Source organism: Alosa alosa, chromosome 16, assembly GCF_017589495.1.
Source record: "Alosa alosa isolate M-15738 ecotype Scorff River chromosome 16, AALO_Geno_1.1, whole genome shotgun sequence".
Classification (NCBI taxonomy): Eukaryota; Metazoa; Chordata; class Actinopteri; order Clupeiformes; family Clupeidae; genus Alosa; species Alosa alosa.
The window spans coordinates 20,354,013-20,372,471 of record NC_063204.1 but is presented as its reverse complement, the minus strand read 5'-3'; the positions used below and the strand labels follow the sequence as shown (position 1 = coordinate 20,372,471).

The following is an 18,459-nucleotide window of genomic DNA, read 5'->3' as shown; positions in this document are numbered from 1 at the left end:
GTTAAAAGACTAGGCACTCTGTTGAGAGGGAGCTGGTGGCCATGCCAAGACACAACTCACTCTCTCTCCCTCCCACACTCTGTCTCCCTCTCTCTCTCTCTCTCTCTCTCTCTCTCTCTCTCTCTCTCTCTCTCTCTCTCTCGCTCTTTCCAGGGCGATGATGATGTGTTTGTTTTTGGCAGAGAGAATCAAAAACATTTGTTTAGGGCCAGCCCCAGCAGCCAGTTGAGAGGGAAAGACTACACTGCCCTGAGAAAACACACTCTCTCTCTCTCTTTCACCCCTCTTCTCTTTCTCCCTCTTCATTCTCTCAGTTCTTTTCTTTCTCTGTTTTTTTTCTCTTGTCTTTCTGTTTCTCTCTTCTCTTCTTTCTCCTCTTCTTTCTTTTCTGTAACTCTATCTATCCTCTGTCTGTCTTTTCCTAGGCTGTGTACCTGCTGGGTACAATGAAGAGAAATGAAAACTGAATCAGAGTCCCTTAAACCCACCACGACTGATTTATTTCTCAGAGTTGTCGTCGTCTTTCCACTCGCCCCCTCCCCCTCCTGTGTCTGTCCTTTTTTGCCCTGCTCTGTTTTGGAGGTCTGGATCTTTCTTCATGGCGTCATTAATCATTTCATTCCAGTAACGATCCCATCAGAGTTGCTGTGTGTGTGTGTGTGTGTGTGTGTGTGGGGGGGGATATGGGATAGGGAAGGCAGAGAAAGAGAGGGAAGGAAAAAAAGATGGAGAGAGGAGAAAAGAGGAGGGGAGAGGGAGAAGGAGAGAGAGAGATTTGCAGGCTTGGAGCACTGGACCACCCTCCTCATAGTGACGGGAAGTTGTTAGTTTAACCTGACAGGAAAGAATTTGGGAAACTTGGCAGCGAGGGGCGAGGAGAGAGAAAAGCTCCCCCTTCCTGCATTAACTGTTCATAGACTGACCATTACCTCTCCCTCCCTCCTCCCCCTCCCTCTCTTTTACTTACTCCCTCTTTCCTTTCTCTCTCTCTCCATTCAATCTCTTCTCTTTCTCCTCTATCTCCTTTCCTCCTTTGACAAACTTTTCTATCTCTTTTTTTGTATCTTCTCTCTTTTGCTCTCTTTCTTTCTCTCTGCATCTCCACCTCCTATCTCTTTTTTTTCTGTCTCTCTGTGTGTGTCAGGCACCCCCACATATCAAGCTGACATGCAGGTGATTTAGCTCCATCTGTCCCACCACCCACAACTGCATCCACAATTGAAAACACACAAGCTGGAATCATAAATATGAAGCACATGCTGTGAAATATGCACACTCACACAACCTCACACAGACAAACAGAGATGCCTTCATGCAACATGCACACACCCACAGACACACTCACTCACTCACTCACTCTCTCAAACACACACACACTTTATTGTATGGCACATGCTCTTAAGTCTCTCCCTTATAGCCCTCCTGTGTCTGTGAGCTCTGTTGTTCTTTGTATGGACTGCTGAATGCCGTCTCTGTGTGCTTCATTGCTCATTCTCCCCACCCCCCAACCCCCCCAGAAAGCCCCGGTACCTGTATCAGTTACACCTGACTGGGGAGTGAGGGGCTGGGGCTCAGGTTACAGCCTGCACTATCCGGGCGCCCGCTTCGCCAACACAGACATGGCTTCTAGGTAGGGTCCTGAGTGAAGTGTGTGTGTGTGTGTGTATGTGTATATGCTGGCATAAGGGAGGTTGTGTGTGTGTGTTAGAATGGAGGCGTTATCGCAGAGGCTGATCTTGAGTTTTTCGTGTATGTAGCCAAAGCCACACTTAGGCTGTGCCAGTTGTTGTTCTCTTGGTGTGCTCTGACTCAGAGTGTTGGGCAGAGGATTTGGGAATGCTGGGAGTGCTGTGGCCGAACGCTGAGGTCCAGTCGGACCTTTTGGGCCGGAGAGGATGTGGCCGTGGACACAGATTCCCTCTCTTGTCTGTGTCTGCAAACTGTGGTGATCGGATGTCTGTGGATTGTTTGTGCCAGACCCACGATCTAATCTCTTCCCTCTTTCTCTCTTTTTCCCTCTCCATCAGGGGGTAGTGTATGGAAGATGTCCGGACCATTAGACTGGATTCCCTGGGCCAGAAAGCGTCGGTTCCAAGCGCTCTGTGCTCTGGGCGCAGTTCTCCTCTGCTGCCACCAGGGCGTTGCCAACAGCAACAGCAACGGTGAGTGTCCCATCTTGCCTCCTGGCACTGACTCCCCAGTACCACCGAAGAAGAAAACGAGGGGATTTTTCAGAGCTAGCTGGAATTGGGGGGAGCTCTCGAGGAGCCACTCGAGGCAGGCAGAGAAGGGGAATTCATGAATGGAAAGTGTGATGGAAAAAACAGTCACCGGGCCGAGTCTGGATCAGAAAGCCAGGCGGCTGCCCTTAGATGTTGCTGAGCGAGAGCTCAGTTTTTCCCTCTTCCTCTACCCGTGTCTAATGGCTCCAACTTCTCTGCTCTCCCACTCTTCGTCCCTCTCTATCTCTTCCCCCTCCCCCTCTCTTTGCTCTCCAATTGGCCCTCTCTTTCTGGTCTGTCTTGGTGATCTTCTTTTTTTTCTTGTCCTCTGCTATGGCAACCCAACCATCTGATGCACTGACATTGGCAACACACACACATACACACACACACACACTCACACACACATACTGGTCGCCTTCTCCTCCTCCCCTACCCTTCTCTCTCTTGCTCTCTCGCTCTCTCCCAGATGCCATGCCAGTCTTCACTGAGGAGCCCAGGTCTGTGGTGCAGAAGCTGGGGGGCATGGTGACCCTGCGCTGTAGCGCCCTGCCGCCCCATGCCAACATCAGCTGGCGTCTCAGCGGGCGCGTGCTCTTCAACGACGACTACGCAGAGCTGGGCGTGGTCACCCAGCCCGGCTCCCTCGTCATCGCGTCGCTCAGCAACCAGACGCTCGGGCGCTACCAGTGTGTGGCGAGCACAGCTGTAGGATCGTGCGCCAGCGTACCTGCCAACGTCACCGCAGCAAGTGAGTACACACACACACATACACACACACACACACGCAAACACACACACACACACACACACGCACATGCATACACATACACACAAATACACACGTAAACACATACATATGTGCCCTTAACCAACTGCCCCTCTTCATTTTCTAAATGAAGCTAAGCTCTGACCTAAACACCAGACAGACACATACATGACCTACAGTTGGCATTCACTTACAGTAACAGATGTTAAACATGACCCTCACGTGACGGAACACATTCAAGCACAAAACCATGTTTTCTTTCTCTCTTTAACACACACACGTATGTATATGTATGTATATTTCTTGACATGTTCCTACACAGAGCGTGTAGCCTACAGTCCATGTAAGAGGCCTTAACCGCATAACCTGCATTTAGTGTCATCCAGAGAAAAAAAAAACAGGAACAGAGACATCGTAAGCACTGGTGTGTGTGTGTGTGTGTGTGTGTGTGAAATTATAATGGGATATTGTGGTGGTGTGGTGGTTGAGTGGTAGTGGAAAGTAGCTCATGACTGTGTGTGTGCGTGTGTGTATGGGAGAGAGATGGTTGAGTGTGGCAGTGTATGGCAGGGCGTACTTGTGTGTATTAGTGTGTAGGCATTTATGCGGTCGTGTGTATGTAATCATATGTAAATGTTGTGTGAGTGTGTTTGTGAGTGAGTATGCTGTAGTTCAGTCAGCAGAGGGGCCCAATAGGGGAGTAGTGTAATGTGACGTGTGTGTGAGAGAGTGTGAGAGAGAGAGAGGGGGGGGGGGGGGGGGGCGGGGTTGTGCTTGGGGCCTGTCAGAAGACTTCACCTTCTCATGAGACACAACACACACACACACACACACATACAGAGAAAGGGGAAAAGGAGGATGAGCAAATATTCTGTCTTTAATTTGAAATGGTTGAGAGATAACTGTGTGTGTGTGTGTGTGTGTGTGTGTGTGGAAAGTCCTCTGTGGGAGAGTGGGGCCTAATAAATCAGTCCAGAGGGGGGAAAAAACTCCTCCGTGCTCTCAGATTGTTCCCGACCCATTAGATAAAGCGAACAAAACTGTGTGTGTAGTGAAGTGAGTCTCTGGTTCCTCAGGCCAGTTCAGACAGGATCCACCTACAAGATGAGACGTGATGTCAGAGGCCCCATTTCTATCCCAACCTCAACAACTGTCACACACATGCACAGACCTACTTTCTCTCTCTCTCTCACACTCATACACACACACACACACATATATGTCTTATTCACTTACTCTCCCACAAACATTCAAATTCCCTCTGTAACCTTCTTGAAATAGTCCCTCGTTGTCTTTGCAACTGTTACGTCCCTCTCCCTAACCAACCATTTTGTGTTCTTTTGAACCTCCACTCTCTCTTTCTCGCTCATTCCCTGTCATTGTTTTTGTGCAGAATAGATATCAGATGTTAGTGATAAATTCTCTCCTCCCCAATATATACTGGGGGGGGGGATGGGTAATATGGAGTGTATTTTAAAGGGGGTTGGTCTGGTGGGTATTACAGCCCCCCCCCAAATACTCCCTCAGCCCCTGTCTAATTTAATAAAGAGGCCTAATGTTAACACACACACACCCTCATAGAGCCCAGCACAGGCCAGAACAGCACCTCTGGGATCGTGTGTGTGTGTGTGAGTGTGTGTGAGAGTGTGTGTGTGAGTGTGTGTGTGTGTGTGTGTGTGTGTGTGTGTGTGAGAGAGAGAGAGAGAGAGAGAGAGAGAGAGAGAGAGAGAGAGAGAGAGAGAGAGAGAGAGAGAGAGAGAGAGAGAGAGAGAGAGAGAGAGAGAGAGAGAGAGAGAGAGAGAGAGAGAGAGAGAGAGAGAGAGAGAGAGAGAGAGAGAGAGAGAGAGAGAGAGAGAGAGAGAGACAGATGGATGGGGAGAGAGAGAGAGAGTGAGGAGGAGTGAGAGTGGAGTGGTGAGAGGAGAGTGAGAGTGAGAGTGTGTCTCCATATTTCAGCTCTCCTGGCCTCCTCCTCGGCTCTTTTGCCCATTTGTTTTTGTGCTCTTGAGTGCAGGCCCGGGCCCAGCCTGCTCTGCTCTGCTCTGCTCTGCTCTGCCTGTGCTGACGGGGCCAGGTTCTGGAATGTGTGTGTGTGTGTGTGTCTGTCTGATCACAGCCCTCTCCCCCCGGGAACCTCGGTCTGTTTCTGCATTATTTAAAACTCCCTGCTCAAATTCCTGCTGTAGACATGCAGCCTCCCTTCTTTTTTCTCCTCTTCTCTCCCTATTGGCCTCAGCCCAGACACACACACACACACACACACACACACACACACACACACACACACACACCCCGCAAGGAGTTCTGTCCTTACAGAATGACTTTCTCCACAGACACACATACACACACTGACTCAGACACAGAGAGAAAAAGAGAAGGGAGACACGCATGGAAACAAAGGATGTGATTTGTGTGACTGCGGGTTAAGTGCACACATGTGGTTGATGGAGTCCTCACAAGCCACAAGCTTACTCACAGATCACTCATGAACTTCTTTTCCTTCATCATTACTTTCTCCTCTCCTCTTTCTTTCTCTCTCTCTCTCTCTCACACACTCTTAACTCTTTCTTTAGGTCTCCCTCTCTCACAGACTTACATTCTCTTATATATGGTCAGAGTCCGCACGCACCCACCCACTGTCTAAATGATACTGTGCAGTCTCTCTAAAATCACCAAATGCACGAACCAAACCACACACTCCCACACACATGCAAACACATACACACAATCTCTCTCACACACACACACACACACACACACACACACACACACACACACACACACACACACACACACACACACACACACACACAAAAGAGAAAGAGAGAGGGAGAAACAGACACTGGTTGACTCCACAGGCAGGACCATTAAAATGATGAATGATAAGTAACCCTGAAGCATTTATGAGGCTTGCCAAAGCAGTGCTGAAAAAGGGGCTGATCCACTTTATAAATATCATTAATCCCGTCTGATTCTAAGAATCCAGACTCCAACTGGGAGCCTTGGAGAGAGAGAAAGAGAGAGAGAGAGAGAGAAGAAATTGAATAGACAGAGAGAGAGACAGAGAAAATAATACAAGAGAGACAGATAGAAAAGAAACAGGAGAGGGGTAGGAAAAAAGGGCGGCATGCAGAGAAGAAACAGAGACCGACTGATAGATAGATAGAGACAAGAAAGGGGAGGGAGAGAAAAAAAATGAAGAGATAGAGGCAGAAGAGAAAGAGAGAAAGGCCTCAGACACTGAGCAGGAACAGTGAGAGACAGAGCAGCGCTATATCAGCATATTGGGCTGGGGACACAAACCAGCATCCGTGGAGTTCAGCCTCCATGTTAGTACCCGTGCCTGCCTCCCATGTCTCAGGTTAGGACTCTGAGTCTGAGTCCAGCGTGGAGCTGTGATTGTCTAAACTACGCTGGTTCCATACAGTATAGTATGTAGGAGTAATGGTGTAGTAGTGGTATGTACGGGATGTTTACAGACACAGACTATACATACATAAATTCATACACCTGCACAGCTCAACCAACATATGCTCTATGTCTTCTGTCTCACAGATACATGCACACAGCGCACACACATATTCGCGCAAACACATTCACACCTACACACCTACACACACACACATTCATTCACTCTCTCACACACTGTACAGTATAGTCTCCCGAGCACATATATTAGCATGGTCCTCCCTCTGTCCTTACCTGTCTCTCTCTCTCACTCTCACTATCTTATCACTCACTCACTCCCTCTTTCCACCTGACCTGTGTGTGTTTGTGTGTGTGTGTGTGTGTGGGGGGGGGGCTATGAGGGACAGGAATTTTAGGAGGACAGAGAGTGGTAGGGAGGTTGGGATGAGGACAGGAGGAGGAGGAGGGGTGGAGAGGTAAGAGGGGATAGAGAAAGATAGGGAGGAGGGGTATTTTCAATTTTTCCATGTGTTTCTACGTACTCTGCTTTGGCATCCGTCTACGCTATTAGATTGTCAGGCACAGTTAAGTGTATTAAATTGAGGTGGAGGATGACCGTAGAGAGAGAGAGGGAGGAAGAGAGGTGAGGGGGTTGAAGGTGTGTAGAGAGGAATGTTGGGGGGGTTGTAGATGGTGCAGGCAGGGGGTAGCTGTTAAAGGTCCTCTGATTGATTTAGCAAACGAAGCGTCACACAGCCTCTTGAGCCCCCATCTTTCTGTCTTCCCTACACACACACACACACACACTAATACCACTCTTCAACCTGACATGTCCTGGGATTCTCATCTCTATTGGAATGTGTGTGTCTGTGCGCAACAGTCCCTCACATTTTTCCACTTTTGCACTGACACACACACACACACACACACACACACACACACACACACACACACACAAAATATGTGAGAAAACTTGATGTACCTAAAAGATTTTCCACTAATTACCCAGAGGATGATTGCCCTTAATATTATGCTCATGACAACCCTTCCCGGGCAACTTTCTCTGAAAACACAACAGCCCTATCAGCGAGCACGGTCTACAGCCAAGCTCCAGGAAAAACAGCAAAAAAAACGGCAGTTTCTTCTGAAAACAATGGCTCTGGGCCTGTGTTTGTTAGAGCAGATATCAACAGTTTAGGAGACATTTAATGAAGTTTGAGGTGAAGTGAAAAAATCCTGTTGGTATTTTTAGTCTCCTTCATTTACTTTCTCTCTGTGTTTCACACCACAGACTACTGCCATGTCATACTTGAGTTAATTACGTTGCAAACTGATGTTTGCTCTCAGACCCACTCTCTCTATCTTTTTTATCGGTTTGTCTTTTTGTCTTCTCTGGAATTACGTGTCGCCACTTAATGATATGGTTACTCTCTATCCAAACTGTCTCTCTCGTTCTTTCTCTCTCTTTCTCTCTCTCCATCCATCCACTCCTCCTTCCACTTTCTTCTCTGTTGTCTTGTTGCACCACTTAACTGTGGTTGTGTTATATCATTGCAATCCAAACTGATTTTCTTTCCCTGAAACCCAAGAGGAAGGTGCCCTTTGACCCTCGGCCTCTGGCCTCATTCCAGGGCGGGGTGGGGGTGGTAAGGGGTGTGTGCAGGGCAGAGGTCAGGCTCTGCAGACTCTCTGTCTCTGGGCTATTGGGCCTCTTCCCAGTCCATCTCCCACTGTAGAGTCTGTTTCCTAGCAAGCAAACATAAATACCACAATCCATTCCTGCTGCCACCGCCGCCACTGCTGCTGCTCAGATCCAAATCATTTTGATCTGTTGGCAGTGGGTTGCTGCGTGTGTTTAAGCTTTGTGTGTGTGTGTGTGTGTGTGTGTGTGTGTGTGTGTGTGTGTGTGTGTAGTGTGTGTGTGTGTGTGTGTGTGTGTGTGTGTGTGTGTGTGTGTGTGTGTGTGTGTGTGTGTGTGTGTGAGTGTACACGTAAAGGAATGTTGTAGCATATTAGAGAGATCTGGGGTTTGTTGCTGGTTGTCTTGACGTTGCTCTTACACTCTCTCACTCTCTTTGGTTCTTTATTTCTCGTGTGTGTGTGTGTGTGTGTGTGTGTGTGTGTGTGCGCGCGCAGAGCTGCGAGATTTTGAGCCTGATGACCAGCAGCAGCAGGAGATTGAGGTGGACGAGGGGAACACGGCGGTCATTGAGTGCCACCTGCCCGAGAGTCAGCCCAAAGCCCAGGTGCGCTACAGTGTCAAGCAGGAATGGCTGGAGACCTCCAAAGGTAAGAACCCACAACCCTACAGTCTGTCTCCTTATCTATGTCTCTACATGTTCCTCTTTATCCCTTATTATTTCTCTCTCTCTCTCTCTCTCTCTCTCTCTCTCTCTCTCTCTCTCTCTCTCTCTCTCTCTCTCTCTCTCTGGCTTTACATTTCCCTATCAGTCTCTCTCCTCTTCATGTCTATCTCTCTTTTTCTCTCTGTCTCTTTGTCAGTTTCACTTTCTCTTGGTTTTGTTTTGTTTCTACTCTTCTTTCCACAATGTCTCATTTGATCTCTCCTTCTGGTTTATGTTTGTGTCTATTACAATCTCCCCACCTCCTGCTGTCTCTCTCTCTCTCTCCTCTCTCTTTGCTTGCTACTCTTCCTGCTATTTTGTTCTTCTGCTTTAACAATTCTTTCCCTCATTTCCCTCTCTGTAAGTGGAGTCCTATCTCTGTGTGTGTGTCTCTCTCTCTCTCTCTCTCTCTCTCTCTCTCTCTCTCTCTCTCTCTTTCTCTCTATTGCCCACTCTTTTCATCGCTCTCCTTGCCTCCCTGTCATCTTGCTGCCAGGGTCCTGGAATTCCTAATCATGTTTTATCTGTGCCATCATAACTGTGCAGATAAGCCAGTTATCTGGGGAATGTTGAAACATGGGAATACTTTTGTTTATTTTCTTCCCTAATTTATTTCTGTCATCTTTTTTTTCTCTCTCTCTCTCTCTCCTCTCTCTCTCTCTCTCTCTCTCTCTCTCTCTCTAAATCATCCTCTTGTGCGAGCTGTTCTGGTATGCAGTAGCCTGGCAGCTGTTGCTTCTCTTGCAGTAAGCAAGTCACCCGATAGATCTGTGTCTGGTCTTGCTGTGTCTGGAGAGTGCCCCCTGGTGGTGGCTCTTAATTCTGCCCTAAGAGCTGTTGAGAAAAGTGTTGTTCTCCTTCTTCCAATGCATTTAAGAGCAATAGTGCATTTATATTTTTTTTTTCTTGTTTAAACTGGAGATGGAAAGTCTTGTTGGGTTTATAGAGTCCACCATCTGAATCTGCTCATTAGCCGAACACAGATGTCGAAGTGAAGAGTGAAATCGACTCGTTTATTGCATCACTGGAGCAAATTATGGCAGGACTAACGTTGTGATCCTGGAATTTTCCACCCTTTGGATGCAATACAGCATATTAAATTACATCATGTCATTATTAAGCCCCTTGATAAGCCTAGAAGTGTGAAGAGCTTACATCTGAAGTAGTTCCAGAATCAAAATCGCACATTATGTGTGGTGGTGATTGCAAACAAAATCCAGATGCCAGCTATGTATTTGGTCTCACTGTTGCTTGCTATCTCTTTCTCTCTGCCTCTGCAGGGAACTACCTGATTATGCCATCAGGGAATCTGCAGATAGCCAATGCTACACAGGATGATGAGGGGCCGTACAAGTGTGCAGCCTACAACCCAGTAACCCAAGAGGTGAAGACCTCCACCTCTGCTGATCGGCTGCGCATTCGACGTAAGTGAATCATACCCCGTTTATTGAGTCTGCAGCATGTTCTTTCCTATCCAAAATGTCGATGTACTAGTGAAGAATGAATGGCGAGAAGTCCTTGAATAAAGCACAACTTTTATTATCAAAGTCAAAGTCAAAGTCAAAGTCAGCTTTATTGTCAATTTCTTCACATGTTCCAGACATACAAAGAGATCGAAATTACGTTTCTCACTATCCCACGGTGAAGACAAGACATATTTTACCAATTTAGGTCCACAGACAAACATAACATTCAAGTAAACAAAAAAGTAAGTAAATAAGTAAATAAGAGGGCACATATAATAATGAAAAAATAAGAGCAGCAAAATGTGGTTGAAATTGTGCATAGACAGTCAATAAAAATACTAGTGCAAATTCAGGCCAATAAAAGGCTTGGGTAGTTCTGTTTGACCTAAGTAAGAAGAAAGTGGCATAGTGGTGCAAGTTATGTAAGAGCAGCAGAAGTGTTGTGTTTCAGGACAACAACACCAGTTGTAAAGTGTACAAGTGTACAAGTGTGCAAGTGGATAGTGCAGGCGGCCATTTTTGGGTCCAATGTCCAGGATGTTATGTAGCTGAGGGTGGGGGGGGAGGAGGGAGGGAGAGTTCAGCATCCCACGGCTTGGTGTATGAAGCTGTTGGTGAGTCTGGTAGAATGGGGGCGAGGCTTCTGTACCTCTTCCCAGAGGGCAGTAGATCAAACAGATTGTGAGCGGGGTTTATTTATAGAAAGCTATTTTATATGCTATTTTATATGCTATTTAATGTGCTCTCGGCTGAAAAAACTACATTTCCCATGCTTCTTCTTCCAGGCTCCACCTCTGAGGCGGCGCGCATCATCTACCCACCTGACTCCTCTCGCTCCATCATGGTGACCAAAGGCCAGCGGCTGGTGCTGGAGTGCGTGGCCAGTGGCATCCCCACGCCGCAGGTCACCTGGGCCAAGGACGGACAGGACCTGCGTCACCATAACAACACACGCTTCCTTCTCAGCAACCTGCTAATTGACACGACGACCGAGAGCGACTCGGGCACCTATGTATGCCATGCCAATAATGGCATTGGCTTGCCCAGCGGCGCCACTGTCCAGTACGAGGTGCAGGTCTTCGGTGAGTACAAAAGCCTGGAAGGGCCTTTTTTTGTTGTGAGGGAGATAAGTCTTTAAATGGTGAGACAGCGCTAAAATCAGTGCTGCTACAACCCAGTACATTTTGCAGATATTTAGTGAGTATGGAAGCCTGGATGGCTGAAATCCATAGAGCTCTCATCCTGAAACGCCAGTCTCGGAGACCCAGTAGCTAGATTCAATGAATCTCTCAGGCAGACATAAAAGCATGCCGTGTCTGTTCATGAAGTCGTAAGGCTTATAGCTGACAGCGGACCAAGCCGACCACAAGGTTACGCAAGAGAGGCTTCGTCTTCCACCAACTGAGTTTGGCAAAGCAGCGAGCCTTTTAAAGACAGGGTAAAGCTACGCAGTCAGTATGTCTGGCGTCACCCCTCTTTCCGACTATATACAGCTCGGCCAGTGACATCAGTAGACAGGAAAGGCCACGATATGGATTAGCTTACAGCGAAAGAGAGAAAATGAGTGTGTGTGTGTGTGTGTGTGTGTGTGTGTGTGTGTGTGTGTGTGTGTGTGTGTGTGTGTGTTTGGTTTGTGAGAGACATTAGCAAGTGAGTATATGTGTGTGTGGGTGTTTGTGTATAAGAGACAGAAGGTGAGTGAGTTAATACAATAGAGCATGTCTGAAAGAGACGTGTGCATTAGAGAGAGAGGGAGAAAGGGTGAGTGTGTCAGTGAGTCAGTCAAACAGAGGTGTGTGTGTGTGTGTGTGTGTGTGTGAGTAACATGAAATGGCGGGGCTCTGATTGCACTGGAGTTGTTTTTGTGGGCGCGTCTCCCGGCAGCGCGGCCTAATTAGGCCCAGACGTTCTCCGCTGCTCTTAACGAGCTCGCCTCCCTCCGTCTCATTCACGGGCAGCCAACCATCAAGTACTGTGGCAATGCTCTGCAGCTTTCTGTCTCTCTCTCTCTCACACACACACATGCGCACACACTGACACACATACATGTGCTAATACACAGAAAAGACATTAGTTTTGGAGTAAAAGCACCTCCCTTACACACATGTGCATGAGCACAAAGACCCTCACTCACTCAGTCTTTTTCAGAAACGGTAGTCAGTAAACATTGATTACTCATGCTGAGTGACAGTTGTACATCTGTTAGCACATCCATACGTATTACAAAGTACTCAGTCCTCAATGCCCCCCCCCCATATATATATATATATATATATATATATATATATATATATATATATATATATATATATATATATATATATATATATATATACATACACACATACACATACATACACACACACACACACACCACTACACTGAATGCAACAAATGGATGTTAACAGGCTTCTATTCTTTATTAGAAACACACACACTAACACACACACACACATTGAAGGGAAATGTGGTTCATGCCTTGAAAGTCTAACATTCTTGTATTTTTCTCCCTCTTTCTTTCTTTCTCTTTTCTTTCCCTCCCTCCTTCCCTTCCCTCTTCTCCCTCTCTCTCTCCCTCCCTCCCTCCCTCTCCATCAGAGCCCCCTCAGGTGCGTGTGGAGCTGCAGCAGCCGGAGGCGGTGTGGGGCGACACGGTGCGCTTCGTGTGCCAGGTGAGGGGCAAGCCCACGCCCAGCGTGGTGTGGCTGCACAATGCCCGGCCGCTGGCGCCGTCGTCGCGGCACCGCCTGTCCCAGCGCACCCTCCGCGTGACCACCGTGGGGCCCCAGGACGACGGCGTCTACCAGTGCCTCGCCGAGAACGGGGTGGGCAGCTCGCAGGCCGCTGCGCGACTCCTCACCATGCCAACCGGTGCGTTGCCCTAGTTACACAGCTGTGTGTGTGTGTGTGTATGCACGTGTGTATGTAATGTGTGCACAATGTGGGCAGTGTCCTGTGTAGCATAGCTCTGTGTTAGTATTTTAATCAGTACTGGAAGACAGTCAGTAGTGTCAATTCAAATAAAATGTGTGTGTGTGTGTGGTTTGGAGGGTGAGCAGGATAGGTTCCAAGTGTTTTCACTGCTCTGGGGGAATTTTATTCTTTGGGGGTGGGGGTGTTGGGACTGGTTCAGGTTGAGCCTGTTGGCTCTAATGATCGGGTGGGGCTTCCAGTAGAATAACACTGCGATGATGAGAGCAGGGCTGTTGGAGTTGATGTAGAGCGATCATCCGTGAAGCTGCATGTTGAAGTCGGGATGTTTTTATTACTTGGGGAGTTATTGATTGCTGAGCATGACTTTGTTTTCCATTCTAAAAAATGCATGGAGATGGTTGCAGGAATTTGATGAGAATGCATATTCAAACATGTCCAAACGCAAACTACAGCAAGGCATTCTCCTCTCTCCAGTCCCTTCTCCAGCTTTTAAGGGACCCACTCTCCCTATCTCCTCTCTCTCTCTCTCTCTCTCTCTCTCTCTCTCCTATCTCCTGCCTTTCTCTTGCTTCTCTCTCTCTCTCCCCATCGCCTGCCTTTCTCTTGCTTCTCTCTCTCTCTCTCTCTCTCTCTCTCTCTCTCTCTCTCAACTTCTCTGTCACCAACGTCTCCCTCTTTTCTATCCTCTTCTCTTTCTTTGCCAAAGTCTTGCCAAAGTGTAAAGAACAATAAAACGGCACATTCATTTGCCATATACCCCCCATTCCCTCTAACCTCTCTCTAATACCCCCGCCCCTCCCAGGTTCTCCCTCTCGAGGCTCCAAACTGCCCCAGCTGCCGCCCCTGAGTCCTGATAAGGTCCTGCGCGAGCAGCTCCCCCCAGTGAGGCCCCCCCCCAGCCCGCCGGTGGTGGACTGCTCGGAGCTCCGGGGTCTCGCGACGCCCGCCGAGGCTCCAATCATCCTCAGCCAGCCACGCACGGTCAAGGCCGACTTCTACGAGCTCACCTGGAAGCCACGCCACGACGGCGGCTCGCCCGTGATCGAGTACATCGTCAAATACAGAAAGGTACACACGCACACACGCACACACACACACACACACACACACACACACACACACACACACACACACCAGAAAAGGTTGAAACAGAGAATTTCTTTTTATTTCACCATGTGCTGGTTTTTCCAGATCCCATCACATTTATGACTGGAGTACATAATGACGTGCACACATTACATCACATAGACGCAAACAGACACAAATCAAAAAACACTGTACAGACACACTGTACTTAACGACATATTTTGTATGCAACGTTGACAATATTTTCTCACTCACACAGTAGGCAGGAATAGTTTCAGGCAATCTTGCAAATCATGTCTGTGTCGTGTAAACAAAAATCAGTCAGAAAGTCTTTGAAAGCCACACAACTTGCTCCAAACCTTGACTGTTGTTAGGCTGATGGGGGAGAATTGAGTCCAACTGCAGTGTTCTCAATAAGCAGCAGCATAAATAAAGCTGATTTCCCTGTGTGTGTGTGTGTGTGTGTGTGTGTGTGTCTGGCAGGCGGGTGACTCCCTCGGAGAGTGGACCACCCGCAGTATCTCTGGCTCCATGTACAAGCTGACCCTGCCCAGGCTGCAGCCGGCCAGCCTCTATGAGGTGGAGATGGCCGCCAAGAACTGTGCCGGTGTCGGACAGCCAGCCATGATGACCTTCAGAACGGGAAAAGGTGACAGTCAGACACTTTAGATGTGTTTGTGTGGGTTTCTGTGTATGTATGCCTTTCTCCATGTGTGTGTAGAGTGTACTAGTGCAGTGCCCATTCAAAACATGTACACGTATCTGTATCCGTAACCTGTAGCCCAATTGCATGCTTGCAGGTAGGCCTGCTTTAAAAATAGGATGATTGGGGAAGACATCATTCCAGCTAAGCATCCAGTAATGAATATTGAATATTATTATATTATATAATAATAACTGTCCAGTAAGCAGAATTTAAGCGAAAAAAAAAATCCAGATCAAAACACTATTTTGTGAAATGAGACATGGTCATATGAAATTTGGAATGGTGTGACTTTCCCAAAAACAGTCTGTGGTATAAGTCACATCACTCTGTGTCTAGTTGGAGTGGCCTAAGTAGAATGCTTTTCATGTGTGGCATTCTGAAATCGTTCTTAAATTCGGGACCTCACAGTTGAAAGTGTCGCTTCGGTTCGGACCGTGCAGTTGGAATTGTCTGTTTATTCAAAGTCCAAACACAGTCCAAAGTAGGCAGTGTCAGTGTAACAGATAGATTTTGAATTGCCACTGCATACCTGTGTGGGTTGGCATGTTGTTGCAACATCCGCGGAATAATTTTATGCAAGCATCCAGAGGTGGTCTTTATATTGTTGAGGTTACGATTATTATCCAAACATCTTAGTTAGCCTGCTGTACACACCAGTGTGTGTACTTTGACATTCTATTAACTGTTCTTTTCTGCCTCTAGTACGTAAACCAGACAAGACTGATCGGACACCCCATGTGCCTTCTACGCGTCTCTCCCGTAAGTACATGATTTTCCTGGTACAATGTCACGCACTGTAACAATCCTTATCAAATCAACGACTCTGCAACTAACCTGACCAAGTAATTGAACAACTAATTGAACAACTAAAACTAACGTTTTCTCACTTGAACCATAGTAGTTACTAATTCTAACAAACCTGTTTTCTCTCTTTCAATCTCCTTGTTGCTCTTAACACAAAGGCTGATCCTGCTGTAAGTGCGATGGTGTGCATGCTTGTTTGTGCTTGTGCTAGTGATGCCCCAGTAGACGTTATAATCTCCGTAGAATTCTCAGTGTACCTGATCGTGTTTCACACCTTGTCTCTCTCCAACCCCAAAAGCCCCGGAAGCCCCAGACCGACCTACCGTCTCCACGGCCACCGAGACATCGGCGTACGTGACGTGGATCCCCCGCGGCAACAGGGGCTTTCCCATCCAGTCATTTCGGGTAGAGTACAAGAGGCTGCGCAAGGCCGGAGACAATGAGTGGGACGTGGCGGTGGAGAACATCCCGCCCTCACGCCTCTCCGTGGAGGTCACCAACCTGGAGAAAGGTGAGCGCCCACGCATCCCAAACGACATGAGTGTATCATCAATATAGGCCCTATCAGGACCATCCAATAGGCTCTTTGCACGTACGGCTCATTTGTTTCCAGTGGAGCCAGGTGTGTTAGAACCTGCCGCTATTGTTCATGTAATTAGTGTCTACACGGACCCCATTGGATGTTGCACCTAGTAAATCAGCATGTTACGATAAAGAAGGATTTATGCTAGTTAAAATTTGTGTTATTGGGCAAACAAGATATTCAGTGTCGGAGTGGAGATGTTGGGAGCAGAATATAACAGAAGATGCCGTTACAACACAGTTAACACTCCACCGGAAACAAAGGGGCCGCATTGAGAGCCTTTTGTGCAAAGAGCCCATTGCAATTACCATGTTAAGTTATGGGAATGGGAGCCATACATATTGAACATGTCTCTGTGGAAGTCCCTAAACTGGCGAATGATGAATGCTGTCCTCAGTAACAGTTGGCTAGAAGTCCTCATTAACTACACTATGTTAATTGATAATAGCAACAATATTAATTATGGTAATAAAGAGAGAAAGACATTCCCATCTGTCTGTTTCTGCCTTCTGGGTTTCCCCATTTGTAGGAATAATAATTTGTAACTATTTACATCGGTGTGCTGTTGAAGAAAAACCATAACAGCTCTGTAATCACCACAAATGAAAGTGCAGATTACCTCAGGGCAAAGTCTATCCTGTCTTGATCTATACCACAAGCTTACCACAACAGTCAACGTAATAATCTCATATCACCCAACCATACATGCTGTGCTGAAGGTGCTCGTCTGTAAGACTCCCGTAAGACTCTGTTATGTCTTCTATAACCCATGTTCTCTTCTGCAGGAACCTCCTACAAGTTCCGAGTTCTAGCAGTAAATGTTCTAGGGGCGAGTCCCCCTAGTTCTCCCTCCAAGCCTTACACTGTAGTGGGCAGTGGCAAGTCCTCCAACCCACGGCCAGTGGATGGGCCCTACATCACTTACAACGAGGCCATCAATGAGACCACCATTATCCTCAAGTGGACGGTGAGGGCAATACACATTCTCTCTCTCTCTCTCTCTCTCTCTCTCTCTCTCTCTCTCTCTCTCTCTCTCTCTTTTTGTGTGTGTGTGATTGTGTAAGAGAGTGAGTCAGGGTTTGGGGAAGTTATGTGCAATTATAATACATTCCAAATAGATAATAGTTGTAAAGTAATGACGATCACATTGTGTAAGAATGCCAGAAGTGACTGGTTTTCCGTCTTGCCTTACTGCAGTACGCACCAGTGAACAACACCCCCATCTATGGCTTCTACATCTACTACCGGCCCACCGACAGCGACAATGACAGTGACTACAAGAGAGATGTGGTGGAGGGTGAGTTTCTAAACTATATGTAGTCCATAGAGGTTCACTGTATGGGTGATATCACAAAGGTGAAGCTGGTAGTTATTCTGTGTTTTGCTATAAAGAACATGCTTTGTAGTTCATGCTGATTAGAAGATGCCCTTTTATGACATTTGCAGTTCAGTGAAAGTAACTGTTAAGTAAAGTACTGTGCTGGTGCTGCTGGGACGCATAACTTTGACCTATTTTTTTTTACCTACCATACTTTGTCATGTGACTAAGAGAATTATTGTTGATTTACAAATGTAATGTTTAATGTTGTGTGTTGTTAATTTGTGTGTGCAGGTGACCGCTACTGGCATTCCATCACTGACCTACAGCCAGAGACTGCCTACGACATCAAGATGCAGTGCTACAATGAGGGTGGAGAGAGCGAGTTTGGGAACGTGGTCATCCTGGAGACGAAAGGTACTGACGGGCTCGTCTCCAGAGTCCAGACTTCACACAGTCACATTCTGCACTGCACTGTACTGAAAACACAAAAGGAAGGACAAACATACATACAACACAGGCATATTGTGAGATAACATGGGTATTCTGGCATTTGAGCATGTGACATTTAAACATCACAAACTATGCCTTATTACCTGGACTGAGAAGGAGAATGTTGCTGTGTGTTTAAACCACAGTTATTCATGCTTGGAATTGTAGGCTTTTTGGAAAATATGTAATCATCATAATTTAGATGTCAAGTTAACACCACAGTCACGCATGGAAAGACAAAGTACACACACACATACACGCACACTTATCCACACAACTGTCAAAGTATAGTTTTAAACAAGCCTGTGGTAGCACTGAGCAAACAA

The 18,459-nt window shown here is 47.1% G+C and overlaps 1 protein-coding gene across 1 annotated transcript in view; it reads left to right on the top strand.

Moving 5' to 3' along the window:
- Window positions 1-18,459, top strand: part of boc (BOC cell adhesion associated, oncogene regulated) — a 33,516-nt gene that overhangs the window by 10,694 nt on the left and 4,363 nt on the right. The window contains exons 2-14 of the mRNA XM_048266799.1: window positions 2,028-2,162; window positions 2,692-2,973; window positions 8,536-8,688; window positions 10,025-10,168; window positions 10,996-11,292; window positions 12,809-13,081; window positions 13,947-14,212; window positions 14,714-14,879; window positions 15,639-15,695; window positions 16,039-16,251; window positions 17,109-17,290; window positions 17,521-17,620; window positions 17,936-18,058. Coding sequence (XP_048122756.1) covers window positions 2,045-2,162; window positions 2,692-2,973; window positions 8,536-8,688; window positions 10,025-10,168; window positions 10,996-11,292; window positions 12,809-13,081; window positions 13,947-14,212; window positions 14,714-14,879; window positions 15,639-15,695; window positions 16,039-16,251; window positions 17,109-17,290; window positions 17,521-17,620; window positions 17,936-18,058 — 2,374 coding nt within the window. The 5' untranslated portion in view covers window positions 2,028-2,044. The remainder of the gene's footprint in view (window positions 1-2,027; window positions 2,163-2,691; window positions 2,974-8,535; window positions 8,689-10,024; window positions 10,169-10,995; window positions 11,293-12,808; window positions 13,082-13,946; window positions 14,213-14,713; window positions 14,880-15,638; window positions 15,696-16,038; window positions 16,252-17,108; window positions 17,291-17,520; window positions 17,621-17,935; window positions 18,059-18,459) is intronic.